This window comes from Ctenocephalides felis, unplaced genomic scaffold, assembly GCF_003426905.1.
Source record: "Ctenocephalides felis isolate EL2017-DRISC unplaced genomic scaffold, ASM342690v1 CF-g0.4_SCAFFOLD_03571, whole genome shotgun sequence".
Classification (NCBI taxonomy): Eukaryota; Metazoa; Arthropoda; class Insecta; order Siphonaptera; family Pulicidae; genus Ctenocephalides; species Ctenocephalides felis.
The window spans coordinates 52,712,729-52,727,165 of record NW_020539725.1 but is presented as its reverse complement, the minus strand read 5'-3'; the positions used below and the strand labels follow the sequence as shown (position 1 = coordinate 52,727,165).

Genomic DNA, 14,437 nt, shown 5'->3' with positions numbered 1-14,437 from the left:
TAACAGCACAAGGAACTGCATCACTCAGTATATCATGTGTTACAGCACATTTATAACGAGCCTTTCTTGTTATTAAATGGGTTGAGGCCTCGTCAGGATCTTTAACTTCTGTCCATTTGACATCTATAAGGTCTTTCATTCGTAATGGTTTTCCAGATAAAGGACAAGTTACAGTTGTGTCCTGAAATAATGAAAAGAGACTTATTACATGTTTTTGTGTAATTTCATAAATATAACAGGCATGTTATTACAGGTTGCTAATTTTAATTTCTTTGAGCTTGGAGTTTCGGAGGGTACCCAAAAACTTGGCAATTTTTTGTTTTTTTCCATTAACCATATTTGAAATGGAACTGGTACTTGAATCATCTGCAAAATAAATCATCTTGTTATTTCAACTAATGATGCTGCAAGTGATTCAAACAATTACCTTTTGAAGTCGAGCTCACAATATTTTTTTCTAATTTCATAAATTTGTTGAGATTACTTTGGCGCTCTGCTGCAGCTATTTCGGCCAATTCTGCCTAAGAGTAAAATATTAGTTTCTAATTGATATTAATTTTTTTCACTTTACATATAAATATATGTTTTTTAATCATATCTTAAATATTATCGTATCTATCTTTATCTATCTAAAACAATAGTTTCTAATTGATATTAATTTTTTTCACTTTACATACAAATATATGTTTTTTAATCGTATCTTAGCATTTTCTTAAAAGAACTACTTAGGAATTAAGCATAATGATAATAATTGGGTTATATTGTGAATACTACTGTTCATTTTTAGTAAATATCCTTTATATTTATGTTTCAACAAGTCGCTTATGATCCAGACTATTACTTACTTCTTCAGATTTTTTCTGTTTTTCATATTCTTTTAATTTTCTGCTTATTTCATTCTTCTTGGTGATTATGTACTGAAGAATAGCTTCTTTATCAAAAAGATAACCTTCTTTTCTGGAACATATGTGTTTTTTTAGTATTTCAATTTAAGTTAAATATGTTTTAAAAATACACTTATACTTACGTTATTACGGGTATTTTACAGGGCTGAAGGGACAATGAGCAACAGTCAAAATTTTTAAGTGAATCTTTCCCAATTCTTTTACTATTTGTCCCATATCCAGAGGCCTCGGCGTCTTTTTTCTTTTCGTGATAAGTATATACGGCACCTGCAGTGCAATTTCTAGCGTGTCTAGTCATTTTTACTTTTTTTTTGAAAAACTATCAGAACAGATTAACTGCGGATTAATTATTACATTGTCTAGTATTTATTTAATTATCTGTTTATTTTCTTTCTGTCAAGTCAATGTCTAATCTGACAGCAGGTTATTTTAAACAAACATGAGTTGCAGAGATACCAAAAACAAAAATCAAAATATTTAAAAAAAGGTTTTTAAAGCAGTCATAATATTGATAATTAGCCTCTTAGGCAATATATATTAACAATGATATCATTAATATAATCTTTTTAGCACTTATACGAATGACGTACACAAAGATTATAAATTTATATATATATATATATATATATATATATATATAATCGGTGCACTTTTATGCGGCGTATTTATTAATATTTTGCTATAAAAATTTCGCTTTTCAGTAGCTTCGCGTTCAATTAGCTTTGATCAGAATAGTGCATATACATATTGCATAAAATATAAAATAATCTCAAATAGTAGTATAAGCATATTACTTACAACAAAATTCAGTTTAATATCAAACATATTTTTACTTAATTAAAGTTTTATTTATTGCATCATGTTTACAAAATTGAGTAGTAGTACAGTAGCTTCAGTAAATGCATTGCAAATGCAAAACCATATATTTAATAACAGTAACAATATATTAATATATAAAAACGATAACAATTCAATTAATTGAGTCCAATAGATTCAATGAGTGATTGAACTTTCTTAACATAGGCTTCTTTAGCTGCATTGGAATCCATGCCTGATTTGTTTTTCCATGCTTCCCACTTTGCCTTGCCTTTAAAATCCAGCATGCCAGGTTTGTCTGAAAAATTCATTGTTCTATATTGTACTGTTAATTACGTAAATATGTATGAAAAAAAAATTTACCAGTGTTACAATCCCCCACACTAGCTTGTTTAAATAACGCATATATTTCTAGCAAGTCATCATTTCCAGGCTGTGTTTTTAGTTTCTTTACATCTTCTACAGCTTTGTCAAAATCCTACAACAAAAAATGATGTAATTGATATTTCTATTGTAAATTACCCAATACTAATTGATATGAATACAGTCGGTACAAAGATTGAGTACATACTTTAAAATCTAGATCGTATTTTTTTTTTATTAAGGATTATACGTGAATAAATATTATATCTTACCACAAATATACATATTAATAATAATATTCTTACCTCGTTAACAGACATTGTGATAGGTTAAACAGCTACACTAAATTAACCAACCTAAAACTGAGCGGTGATCTGTCACTCCCAAGATGCTGTCAGGTCAATCGAAGTTCAATTAATTTCATTGCACAATTTGCAGGGTGGTCAACTTGATCTGGTATCAAGCAATAGTGTTGCCATATAACTCAAATAAGACTATTATAAGACGGCATCTTCTTTTATCTATGGACGGCATTATGGGCATTACGGTATTGTTTTCCTCATCCGACCAGAAAAATTACGAATTTTTGAATTTGAACCGATAAAACGGATTCAGTATGAACTAGTGGTATATGGCATCCATAGATAAAAGAAGAGTATGATGGCATCGTATCTTAAGGCAAATTGCTGGTAATGATATATCTCTAATTTTCATTATTCGTATTTTATAGACGAAATATAAGAGCTAATAAGTTTGACGATGACGTTTATCGAATCGATTGCTTCGGGAATCATTCAAATCAGTTGTTACATACGGCCAAAATACATACCCCCCAAACACACACATCCTTTTTTTTAAGGTATGCCAAAATATTCAGAAACTCTGAAATGTAAAAATATGCAAAAAAATTATTTCCATTTTAATTTTTTTGGACGATTACTATAATTGACCCTAACGGAAGTTAACAAATAAAAATTGTCCATAAAAATAACATTTTAACATTTTCATTTTTGTATTTACCGCCTTATCTGTGATCATTTCTCGGGTACTAATATTATGATCATGGCAACACTAATCAAACTAATAAACCGTTGCAAGAGACAGTTTATGTCAAATCTTAGTTCATACTGAATGAAGCATTCTTTTGTTTTATTACATTTTAATCAGTTTTATCGTGTTGAAGTTCTATACCAGTTGTATAAGCTAATATTTGCAATGGCCAAACTACGCAAAGGTTAGTGTTTTAACGATACAATTAGTATTTTTACTTTATGCTTAATATTTTGTTAATTATTGATTGTAGAAAAAGCTAGTAAAGAAACGCTGTCCAACTCGGGATCGACATCAAGCTTTCACGAAGAGCAAAGGATTTCACCAGTTGTACAAAAGAAACTCAGAGGAAGAACTATTGCAGCAACGTCGAAAGTCATAAAAAGGAAGCCTAAAAAGGCAAAAGCCAATGCTAAAAGTAACTATTATACAACATTTCTTGAGCTTAACTGATAGCAATAGATATATTTTATTTATTTAGCATTTCACAATTTGAATTAATATTTAAAATAATCATGGATTACAGTATAATTATTATATGTGCAACAAACATAATTGCACGAACATGTATATAAAAGGTTTAATATTTACAGACTTGAAGAATAGGACATATTCTTTATCGCCAGTTAAAATTGAACAGTGTGCAAATGAAACTATTTTGCAGACTCCTATTGCATCATCAACATGCATCAAAGATATTGCATTTACTTTCTGTGATAGCATCGTTGATGAAAACACTGAAGTTATAATAAAAGCTGAGAAAAAAAATACCACCTTTGATAAAGAAAATGATATATTAAGTGATGAACCTACTAAAGAAACTTGTCAAGATGAATGTTCTATAAAAGATCATATTAAAGCTCCAAGTGTGGAAAGTAACATTTCAGACACAAATAGTGATGGTAAAACATTTAATGAGGAGAAGACTGCTCTAAAAGTGAAAGATAATAATGGTGGAAGAAACAAGACTTCTGTTTTGAAATCTAATTTAACTAACATCCCAAAAAAACAGTCCGCAAATAAACAGATTGCCTACAGGTAGGTTTTTATTATATTTGAATTAGTTGCAACTAATGTACCATGGTACATATCTGTGAGTTAGTTTCTTTTTGACATATGATTTTATTTTAGTTCGATTCCCTTGCCAAAATTTAATCTTCAAAAGCATGTCGTCAAGAAAAATCTGGCAACAAATTCCAAGTTGCAAAGTTGTAGCTCGAAAGTTGCTTTTGGCAGTGTCGAAATTATACCAAAATCTAATCTTAATGATATTTCAAGTAAGTATAACTTTGTACATTATTTAAGTTTAAAGGTTGGTTAATAACGTTAGATATTTAGAGTTCTAAATTGTATTATCTTGAACCAATATTTTTATAATGGGTGTTAATTATATGATACAATAATGTTAAAAACTAGTATAATTTTTATTTCTATTATTTTTGAAGTGTTTAATTTTACTTATTTGTCAATGAACTAAATGAATGTTTATTACTAGTTAATTGACAAATTAATCTAATTTTCAGGTACTTCTACTGATAGTTTGGAAAATTTTGTAAATGAATTTTCCACACCTCCTTATACTGCAAAGGACAAAACTATCGGTAAGTTGCATGAAATTCAAATAAAATTTTGAATTCAAATATGAATATGGTGATACATAATATAACAAGTTTTTTTTTTCTAATTATAGGTTGCACTCCTAGAATGAGAGCTAATTCTATCTTGGGTCTATCAGATTCAAATGAGAAGGTATCAGAAAAAAATATTTCTTATGTCAAACCTTGTGTTATCAAGCCTCCAGAAGTTACCGGTTTGTAATTCTTTTTGTAATAATTATAAATATATATGTAAACAAATAATTATATAAAATTTCCTACAGATAGAGAGAATGAAACTTCAATCCAGAAAAAAGAACCTACAAGAATTCCTCAGAAAAAAACAATCACAAGTGGTTAGTATAAAAATATATACTAATATATAGGCAGTATATTTCTAGCATATATATGATATGTATGTGTGTATATATCTATCTATTTACATATTTTCTTATATCTAATCAATTTTGAACAGGTATTCGTCGAGAACTTAGAAAGTCTGCATCACAGCCATTGTTGACACCAAAAGCTAAAATTGATAAACCTAAACCATTTGTAAAAACTATATCTTTTGCAGGTGAGTTGCTGTTTTATGAAATGGCCGTATGTTTTAGATAATATTTTAGAGTTAATATATATTTATATAGTATATAGAGATTAGTAAGATAAATAAATAAATGTAACTTTTTTGTAATGTACTATCATGTTTAAGCACTTGGAATATATATATATATATATATATATATATATATATATATATATATATGAATTTTTAACTTCCCGTAGGGTAAGTTATAGTAATCGCAAAAAAATCGAAAATGAAAATTTTTATATATCTTTACGTTTCAGTGGTTTCTGAACATTTTGGCATACCTTAGAAAAAATGGATGTATGTGTGTGTGTGTGTGTGTGTGTGTGTGTGTGCGTGTGTGTATGTATGTGCGGATACAAATTTTCGTCGACGATTTCGGGAACACGGATCAACCGATTTGAATAATTCAAAAAACATTCGATTCGTATTGATAAGGAGACGTGCTGATTAGTTTTTGGCGAAGGCAGGTCTAGCCGTTCCTGAGATACGGGGCAAAAAGTGCCGAAAACGGTAACTCAGTTTTTAAGAGAACGGAGCGTCCGATTTCAATAATTCAAAAAACATTTTACTTGTATTGACAAGATAAAGAATTGATCAAATTTTCATAAAGGCAGGTCTAGCGGTTTCGGAGATCTAACGAAAAAAGTAAAAAAAATGCCATTTGGCGGTCAAAAATGATCATTAGACATATGCACATCAAATTGTCAGATATTTTATAGAGATTTTAACAATAAGTATAAATTTTGTTTATTTTTCTATGGGTTCCGTATCAATGTTTACCCGTTAGACAGCGACGCCGCGCTTACGCGCTTCATATTTTGTCTCTATGCAGTTAAAGCAGTACGATTGCTTTGAAAAACAAGTTCAGATCTTCCAAAATATGTCAAAATAAAAAAAACATTTTTTTTTCAAAAAAAAAAATTTAAAAAAAACATTTTTTTTTTTAAATTTTTTCAAAACAAAATTTTTTTTTCAAAAAAAAAGTAATTTTTTGTCCAATTTATAGTTTCTCAAAAATCTTATTTTTTCTAAGTAAATTTTTTTCAAAAATGTTAATCGTTTTTAAAAAAAATAATGATTTTTGGTACGGGAAGTTCCAGCAATTTGCCTTAAGGCACGATGCCCTAATTGCCTTAAGACAGAATTCCACTTACAGCTAGTTTTATTTTTAGATCAATCTGGAAATGATACTAAATATGTCTCTCGCCTAAAAATGCCAAATTTTGCATTAATCCATAACAAGAATTTTAATAAAATGGAATCTGTAGATGAGTATGCCAAAAGAAAGGAGGCGCGAGCTAAGGACCTAATGACGCCAAGTAAGTTCATAAAAAGTTTTCTAATCAATTTTCATAAATTTATTTATAATTTTTATGTAGAATCTGAAAGAAGAATAGCAACTAAGATCAAGAAAACGCCTGTTGCTAATACTAAGCTCGAAAATAAAACGGTATTCGATTTTCGAGGTATTAAGAAAAATGAAGCTATTAGTCGACATGAAAAGCATGTAGATATGGCTAAGAAGATTTTAAAGAAACCCGTTGACTTTTCAACAAAGCGGCAGCAAATGTTGAAAGGGGTAAGATTAAATAAAAGATTTGATCTTCAACTACAATTCAGACAAGGGATATGAAATATTTATTGTTATTTTTATATGAATTTTATATTTATTTGGATTTTAATCATTTTTACTGGTCATGAAGCTTGCATATGAATGAATTATGTAAGTTTAAAATATTGGAGATTCTCCAATTTTGTAATTTTTTACCTGATATTTTTAAAGTATATGAATGCTTTCAAAATCCCAAACATGTGCCTATAAATAGATATTTTTATTTTTGTGATAAGATATATTTTATGTGTATAATATATGTTTTGAATGAATATTTTAAAAGTTTAATTATTCCATGATCTGATCTGCAATAAATAATTGTGTTGCAACAGCATTCAGTATGCATTTCAATTTGAAATTAAGAAAAAATTTAACTGTCCTGGAACGAATTAATGGCATTTCATTAAGATGAAATAAAAACTTGTTCTGTGATAGTTCTCCTACTTTAATTTGTACTGATTTCACTGGGAGTCCTTATCCCGATCATTAAGAAGCCAAGCACGAGTTGTTATAAATTTCATTTCAACCCACCACAAAATTACATAAGAAAAATATCTGAACATAACCATAGATACTTATATTATTATCTAAGATCACATATATTGCAAATGTATCATAATTATTCTCTGCACAAATAGATACATTTATTTGTCATTGATAAAATTAAGAGTAATCCAATTCAAGAGCAATTTCATTATCTAAATTGTTAGTTTTTGTTTGATTCTTAAAAATATTAAATTTGTGTCGGCGCGTGTGACGTGCTAAATCGCTGCTTGAAACAAATTTCATATCACAGTAGGAACATGAAAACGGGCGTTCAAAAGTATGTGCTCGCCTTATGTGTTCATTCATATCGCCTGAAGATCGAAAACGCCTGGAAAAATAATTTATTAATAGAAATTAGATGAAAATCCATAAGGAATTGCATATATAATTTTTTCTCTGTTTACCTTTGACAATAATTACAAACATAAGGTAGTTCCCCATTATGTATCCTTTGATGAGTTCTTAGTGCACTGCAATGTGTAAAACCCCTTCCACAGGTTTTGCAAACATGCTCTTTTAAACCATCGTGTGTCTTTTCATGAGATGCTAATGAACCTTTTTCATGAAATGATTTTGAACACCTTGTGCAATGATATTTCTTTTCATCATCATTCTCTAAATCATTTATAGGTGAATCAAAATTGGCAGTATTATCTGTGGAAATAATATTGTGATATGTAGCACGGTAGACAATGGGAAGAATTAATTAAATTTGTTTTGTTTTACCTGATGAATTATTGGATTTATTTTGGCTTTTTTTATGGGTTCTCATATGCGCTGTCAATTTTGCTGGTGTGGCTACTGCATGCCCGCATTTGCAAATATATTTTCTGATAATTGATTTAAAATAGTTATGAATTAATTAATGCAATAGGAAATAATATTTAATAGATAATTATTAATTAATTTCAATTTTACATTGACTATATGTTTTATTATCTTTTAAGAAAAGATATTTGATTTGAAATTCAGGTGAAAAATGTTTAAAATCTAAAATCTTACTTTGGTCTGGTCTTTTTTGTTTTTAAATCTAATATGTCCTGCTCCAGATTTTCTAAACCAGATGAGTTGTGATGGATTTTCTGCATATGCAAATATAATTTCAAATTTGAGAAGAAAGTAGCCTCGCATATGTTACATGTTAATTTTGTTTTGGCATGTGATTTCATATGTCCAGCTAGACCGGTCTTTTCACTAAACTGTTTGTTGCAAATTTTGCAAAAAATTGCTTGTTCATTATGAACCTTTTGCATATGAGTGATCATAGCACTAGAGGACATAGTAACAGCACAAACACGGCATTTTATTTTAACATTTTTCTTTCTTATAGGAGAAACATAAGTATCAATATCTGTCAATTTTTTAGGCAGTCTTCTCGTTCTTCGTTTCAATATTTGATCAGATTTTGATTCAAAATTTAAATCTATGTCTGTGAATTGGTCTAAAGTTCTATCAGGACTTAAACAATTCTCATTAAAATATTCATATGGAGAGTCTGTGCTTTCATAAAAAACATTACCGGATATATTTATTTCATAACTAGCATGTGATATAGGAGGACTATTTCCCAATATGGTATTTGAATGTTTTAGATCATTTTCGCTTTGCCCAACTTCCATTTCAGCTCCTAAATTCTCAGATATTAATGGTTCCATTTTGTAAATATTACCTGAGTGATCTGAGTTTAAAGGATCTTTTTTCATTATGTAGCCCATACTTGGATTAATATTTAATTCTTCTATATCGTTATCACTGATTTCCTTGTTATTGTTTTGAACAAGTTCTCTTAATAGTAGGTCGGAATATTCACATTGCTGTTTGAATTGGTAAGCAATGTTTACTTTATCTGCACATTTGTTGCATATTAATGTAGGTAAACCGTCTCCTTTAATAACCTTGGGTGGAATAAAATCATTCATTAGGTTACAGAATAATTAATCATTAATTTAGTTCCAATTAAATGTAAGATGGAGAAAATAAATTACTAAACTTAAAATGAAACATATGACTTAAAGCCACCTTGAATTTCTTGGTGAATACTTATTATATGAAGATAACTCGTATGCACATTAATATGCTTTTGTTAAAATAAATATGTTCATTATACAGTTAATTGAATGTTTAATATTTTCTTTAAATGTAGGTCGGCATTAATATCTTATTTTGACTTATAATTAAGCTTGAAATTAATTTTAATGTAGTCTACCTTTACTTGTGCACAAGCCATTATTTTCTCTGATATATGAACTGAATAATCATCATCGAAAATTGATGTTAAAATATCATACACTCCGTCCTCCATACAAACTCTACAGATTTTTGACAAATTATTTACCATTGTCATATCTGCAATAACAATTTATTTTAAAAATGATAGATAAGTGATTTCAAAACGTCACATAATGTTTATTAAATAAATGGTCATTAATATTCTGGTCAACTTTATAACGAAGCAAAAACAATGTGTTTGACAGATGATTTAAATTCCACCTTGCGCGTACAGATGGCGGTCGTTTCGGTTTTAATTGATAGTTGGAGCATGAGCCTGTAACTGTCATCACGTTTGGCCGTTGTGCAAATTAACAATTGTAACTTATCAGATAAATGTAAAAGTTTCCAGTGTTTTTTAACAAGTGTAAATTTAATGATTCTGATGCAGGGGTCATTAACCACAAGTAAGCAACACCTTTATTTTTGAAACTTATATTACTATAATGTGATTATTAAAAGTATCCTTAATTTTGCATTGAAACTTTGTTAAAACTGTCTTTCATGAAGTATACGTTCATAATTATTGATCATTTGCAAACTGTTCTTGAATCATGTTGGAATTATCACTCCCTTTTTTTAACTTCCCGAAGGAGAAATTTGTTTTCCCGATTTTTTGACCCGGATTGTCGCGGTTTTTCGAAAATTAATAGCTAAATTAACAAACGTTATGCAAACAAACGAACAAATGCTAAGTTTTCCAACTAACTATGAAGAAAATTGAATAGAACATATAGATCGTAAAATATAAGATATATTATACGATAATATCATAGATAAAAAAGTATTACATATAATCGAATAACAAAGGTCTTACTAAAAGTGCGCAATTCTTAGTAAAAACTAGTGGGACGCATGGCATCTTAAGGCAAATTGCTGGAACTTGCCGTACCAACATTTTTTTTTTAAAAAAAGATTAACATTTTTGAAAAAAAATTACTCTGAAAAAATTAGATTTTTTGAGAAACTATAGTTTCTCATATTTATATTTTTTATTTTATTATTTTTAGTTTATATATAAATTTTTGATAAAAATTAACTTTTTTTTTTAAAAAAAAAATAGACTTTTTAAAGAAAAATTTCATTTTGAAATATTTTGGAAATTCTGAACCTTTTTTCAAAGCAATCGCACTGCTTTAACTGCTCAGAGACGAAATATAGAAGCGCCGCGTAGCCGTCTAACGGATAAACATTGGCACGGAGCCCATAGGAATGTAAACAAAATTTATACTTATTGTTAAAATCTCTGTAAAGTATCTGATAATTTGATGTGCAGATGTCTATAATGATCATTTTTGACCGCCAAATGGCTTTTTTTTTTTTTTACTAGATATCCGAAACCTTTAGACCTGCCTTCTTGAAAATTTGCCTTCGCCAAAAACTAATCAGCACGTCTCCTTATCAATACGAATCGAATTTTTTTTGAATAATTCAAATCGCTTCATTCGTGTATCCGAAATCGTCGACGATTTTTGCCACTAGTTTTTCATGTTCTACTGGCAAAATATCAGTAGATATTATATCATCTTATAATCACTGCCTACATATTGTTGTTGTTTTAAATATTTTGCATTCCTATAAACGCCCGATAGAGTTTTTTCAGTATAGCCATTTATAATTAATAAATGTTATTCGTTAATTAGTTTCAAAATTTGAATTGGCATAAAAAAACTTCTCCAAGTGTTTTGCTGGATTCACCTAATTTGGTGGGGTCATCGTTTAAACAGCTTATAACACTATTCCACCACATTCCTTTATAGATACATATATAGATAAATGTATATAAATAGTATAGAACAGTATTAATATTTATATGTATTTTTTCAAGTTAAATTAATATTCAATTTTTATCGCATCATTAGACTAGTTATGACCAAAAAGTATTTGAAGAATTTTAAGATCCTGTTTCGTAATATGCATATCGGTACATCCTCACATATAAATAAATTTATATATATATATATATATATATATATATATGAATATTTATGTATAAATTAATAGATCAATCGCATATTTTATTGTGTCGTATAGTATGGAGGCGCCAGACATATTTTGAAATAACAAACAATAAAAAATTAAACCGGTTCTGGAACTTATATATGATATGCATGTGTGCACACATCTACAAACTATATATATATACATACATATATATATATATATATATATATATATACATTGGTATACCTAAATATATACATATATAATATATGGAGCGTTGACTAAGGCAACATGAAAACATGAGACGGATCTTGATAACAGTAAATTTCAAAGTACGAATAGGTATCAAACCTGAATTGTGGGCAGAACTTGATTTTGCATCCACTGGTTCCACATTCGTTACTAACTTTAGCCAGCGTGATATCAAGCAGTGCTGATATCAATTTTCACTTAAAATCCAAAATCTAAAATATGATGAGTAAAATTAGTAGTAAGTGCTATTAGAAATAGAATGATGAACTGGCTTGCCTGCTAAAATATCAGGTTAAGAATTAATCTGAAAACAGCCTATAGAACCCCACAAATTCCCCACGAATACAGTTCTGATTGATGGATGCTCAGACAAATTGTTATAAAATAGGTATCAAACCTGAATTATTGTGCCTTTGTGGTAAGAACTTGGTGTTGCATCCACAGGTTCCACATTTGTTAATAACTTCGGACAGTTTGATATCAAGCAGTAGTGAAACCAGTTTTTACTTTAAATTAAAAATTTAAAATTTGATGACTGAAAACAGCAGCAAACACTACTGGAAAAAGAATGATCAAAGAGAATTGCCTTCTATAATATCAAGTTAACATTTCACAGCACAACCATAGAACACAGTTCTGATTGATGTTCAGAAAAATTGCAATTAAATAAGGTTTTGGAACAATATACTTGGGCTTCACCGATTACAAAAACAATAATTTTGGATGAAACTCGATAAGGACTCAGACTCACTAGTTATGCAATTAGAAGGCAACTAAATGGTTGTTGTATTTCATTTTTAATATATAGTCTCATTAGGCGGCAATCCAAAGGATGTTCTTTACTAATTGTGATGATATTTTATCTTTTTAGCAGCAATTCTCAAAAAGACTATTTACATTTGGAATTTTTTTTGGACTTCTATTTTGAAGTGAAAATAGGTACCAATCATACTTGATATCAGGTTGCACCGTTTGTTTTAAACTTTGAGGGGCACAACTAGTGTAACCGCCTAAAAAAAGGTGATATTTGGGAATTTATATTAATAAAACTACTTTATCAATCATTTCAAAATTTCAAATCATTTCAAATTTCAAGGAATATATTTATACATGTTTTAAGAATACATAGCAAAATTTTTGAAGGAAAAAATTAAATATTTTTTAAGTTATCGTCGATCTCCAACGGCGCGACAAAAAGGCCCTTCACTGCTGATGTGATTCCCGTCTTCTACGTGGATAAAATTTAAAAAAAAAAAATCTCGTTAAACTAGATAATATTGTTTGTAAAATGAACTACGATAAAGAAAAAAAATAAAAAATTGACAAAATGACGGCGTTTTTTTTAAAAAAAGTGGAATTTTACCCAAATTTTTGGTCGTTTTTGGACTGCCAAAATTCGATTTTTGATTCGATCAAAAAATCGATAGGTTATTTTACGGAGAACTATATAGAGAACGTGTAAAAAAATTTGATAGTGATCGGATCATTTGTTTTTGAGTAATCGCTGCAGCAAATTCGGAAAATGCTGTTTCGAGAAAAACGCGTTTAAAGATTAAATCATCGTTATACTATAGTATATAGTATATATACTATATATATACTCTTTAAATGGCTGTGACTCAAAAACTATTTAAGATATCAATATAAAATTTTGGTATGTTATTTTTAAAGGTATAACCTATCGAAATATGGAAAAACTGAAAATTCGATTTTTTGAAAATTGCACACTAGTTGTGCCCCTTAACTTTCCAGTATTTTTTTTTCTTAAATATTTAGGAGGAAGCATAAAAGCAATAGAAAGCAGATTTTTCCTAATTTCCAAGGATATTCTATATATTTGTTGATCATTATATACAAACATAATACTATTAAAATGATTGATGTCAATAATTGAAAAACAGTTTACATTTCCTACGAGAATTACTACCTTGCAGACATCTGCGAGTGGGTTAATATTGATTATTATGAACTTGATACAATATATTGGCATTATAGAAGTTTAGAAAAATATATTTTGGCTATCTTAAATGATTATCTGTTCAACAATAGTTACTCATTTATATTCGCCCACGGAAATTTAAATTTTTAATATGCTGGATGTACTGTGATATATATTTATGCAAGAAGATAAATGCTTGGACTTGAGGTACGAGGACCCAATACTATCTTAAATGACCCATGGTTTTGTTTGCCAATAAATCATATTTAACTGCCCACATGGAAATTAATTTGGATACAGTTTTTGTTTATCATTGGAGTTCCCTGGTTTATGAATATTGGAGTTAATGTTTTTGCACAATTTCATTTCTTTTACTTAGTCTTATCAAATAACTATAGCTTTTTTGAAAATGGTGCAGCCCTTTTTGAGAGAATTTTGATGGAATATAAATTTTGGCTCACATACACACATATTTATAAAATAGAATCAGACACTTTTGAAAGCTGGAGAATTTATCGGTTTATTGGATTACAGTGAAAAAGTCATAGTTTTCAC

General features: G+C 28.8%; 3 protein-coding genes and 1 pseudogene across 5 annotated transcripts; 1 reads left to right on the top strand and 3 right to left on the bottom strand.

The window, feature by feature from the left end:
• Nucleotides 1–1,331, bottom strand: part of LOC113386240 — a 13,571-nt pseudogene extending 12,240 nt beyond the window's left edge.
• Nucleotides 1,332–1,778: 447 nt separating this feature from the next.
• LOC113384405 (putative acyl-CoA-binding protein) lies at nt 1,779–3,872 on the bottom strand. Of its 2 annotated transcripts, none has more exons than XM_026622118.1 (3): nt 3,843–3,872; nt 2,085–2,199; nt 1,779–2,019 (listed from the first exon to the last, which is right to left on the bottom strand). In XM_026622118.1, exons 1-3 carry the CDS (start codon nt 3,855–3,857, stop codon nt 1,880–1,882), a joined length of 270 nt encoding a protein of 89 aa, XP_026477903.1. In that variant the 5' UTR covers nt 3,858–3,872; the 3' UTR covers nt 1,779–1,879. The 2 variants fall into 2 exon arrangements, with proteins under 2 accessions (XP_026477903.1, XP_026477902.1); XM_026622117.1 differs by lacking the exon at nt 3,843–3,872 and adding an exon at nt 2,390–2,542 and having other exon boundaries at nt 1,789–2,019.
• Nucleotides 3,186–7,132, top strand: LOC113384404. Its single transcript, XM_026622116.1, has 10 exons — nt 3,186–3,318; nt 3,388–3,552; nt 3,728–4,172; nt 4,266–4,411; nt 4,658–4,735; nt 4,825–4,944; nt 5,014–5,085; nt 5,205–5,306; nt 6,494–6,640; nt 6,701–7,132. Exons 1-10 carry the CDS (start codon nt 3,216–3,218, stop codon nt 6,952–6,954), a joined length of 1,632 nt encoding a protein of 543 aa, XP_026477901.1. The 5' UTR covers nt 3,186–3,215; the 3' UTR covers nt 6,955–7,132.
• A 431-nt stretch (nt 7,133–7,563) lies between these two features.
• On the bottom strand, nt 7,564–9,900 carry LOC113385307 (zinc finger protein 529-like). Of its 2 annotated transcripts, none has more exons than XM_026623148.1 (5): nt 9,686–9,900; nt 8,482–9,374; nt 8,206–8,309; nt 7,884–8,133; nt 7,564–7,807 (listed from the first exon to the last, which is right to left on the bottom strand). In XM_026623148.1, exons 1-5 carry the CDS (start codon nt 9,821–9,823, stop codon nt 7,597–7,599), a joined length of 1,596 nt encoding a protein of 531 aa, XP_026478933.1. In that variant the 5' UTR covers nt 9,824–9,900; the 3' UTR covers nt 7,564–7,596. The 2 variants fall into 2 exon arrangements, with proteins under 2 accessions (XP_026478933.1, XP_026478935.1); XM_026623150.1 differs by having other exon boundaries at nt 7,884–8,135; nt 8,211–8,309.
• Between the last annotated feature and the right edge of the window lie 4,537 nt (nt 9,901–14,437).

Excerpts from the sequence above, each read along its gene's own strand:
- LOC113385307 (XM_026623148.1), bottom strand. The coding sequence starts at position 9,823 with ATGACAATGGTAAATAATTTGTCAAAAATCTGTAGAGTTTGTATGGAG. Across the intron at positions 9,375-9,685 it reads TGGCTTGTGCACAAGTAAAG|GTTATTAAAGGAGACGGTTT; the intron begins GTAGACTACATT and ends ATTCCACCCAAG. Across the intron at positions 8,310-8,481 it reads ACAAAAAAGACCAGACCAAA|AAAATATATTTGCAAATGCG; the intron begins GTAAGATTTTAG and ends ATCAATTATCAG.
- LOC113384405 (XM_026622118.1), bottom strand. Across the intron at positions 2,020-2,084 it reads TGTGGGGGATTGTAACACTG|ACAAACCTGGCATGCTGGAT; the intron begins GTAAATTTTTTT and ends TGAATTTTTCAG.
- LOC113384404 (XM_026622116.1), top strand. The coding sequence starts at position 3,216 with ATGAAGCATTCTTTTGTTTTATTACATTTTAATCAGTTTTATCGTGTT. Across the intron at positions 4,173-4,265 it reads AATAAACAGATTGCCTACAG|TTCGATTCCCTTGCCAAAAT; the intron begins GTAGGTTTTTAT and ends ATTTTATTTTAG. Across the intron at positions 4,945-5,013 it reads CAAGCCTCCAGAAGTTACCG|ATAGAGAGAATGAAACTTCA; the intron begins GTTTGTAATTCT and ends AATTTCCTACAG.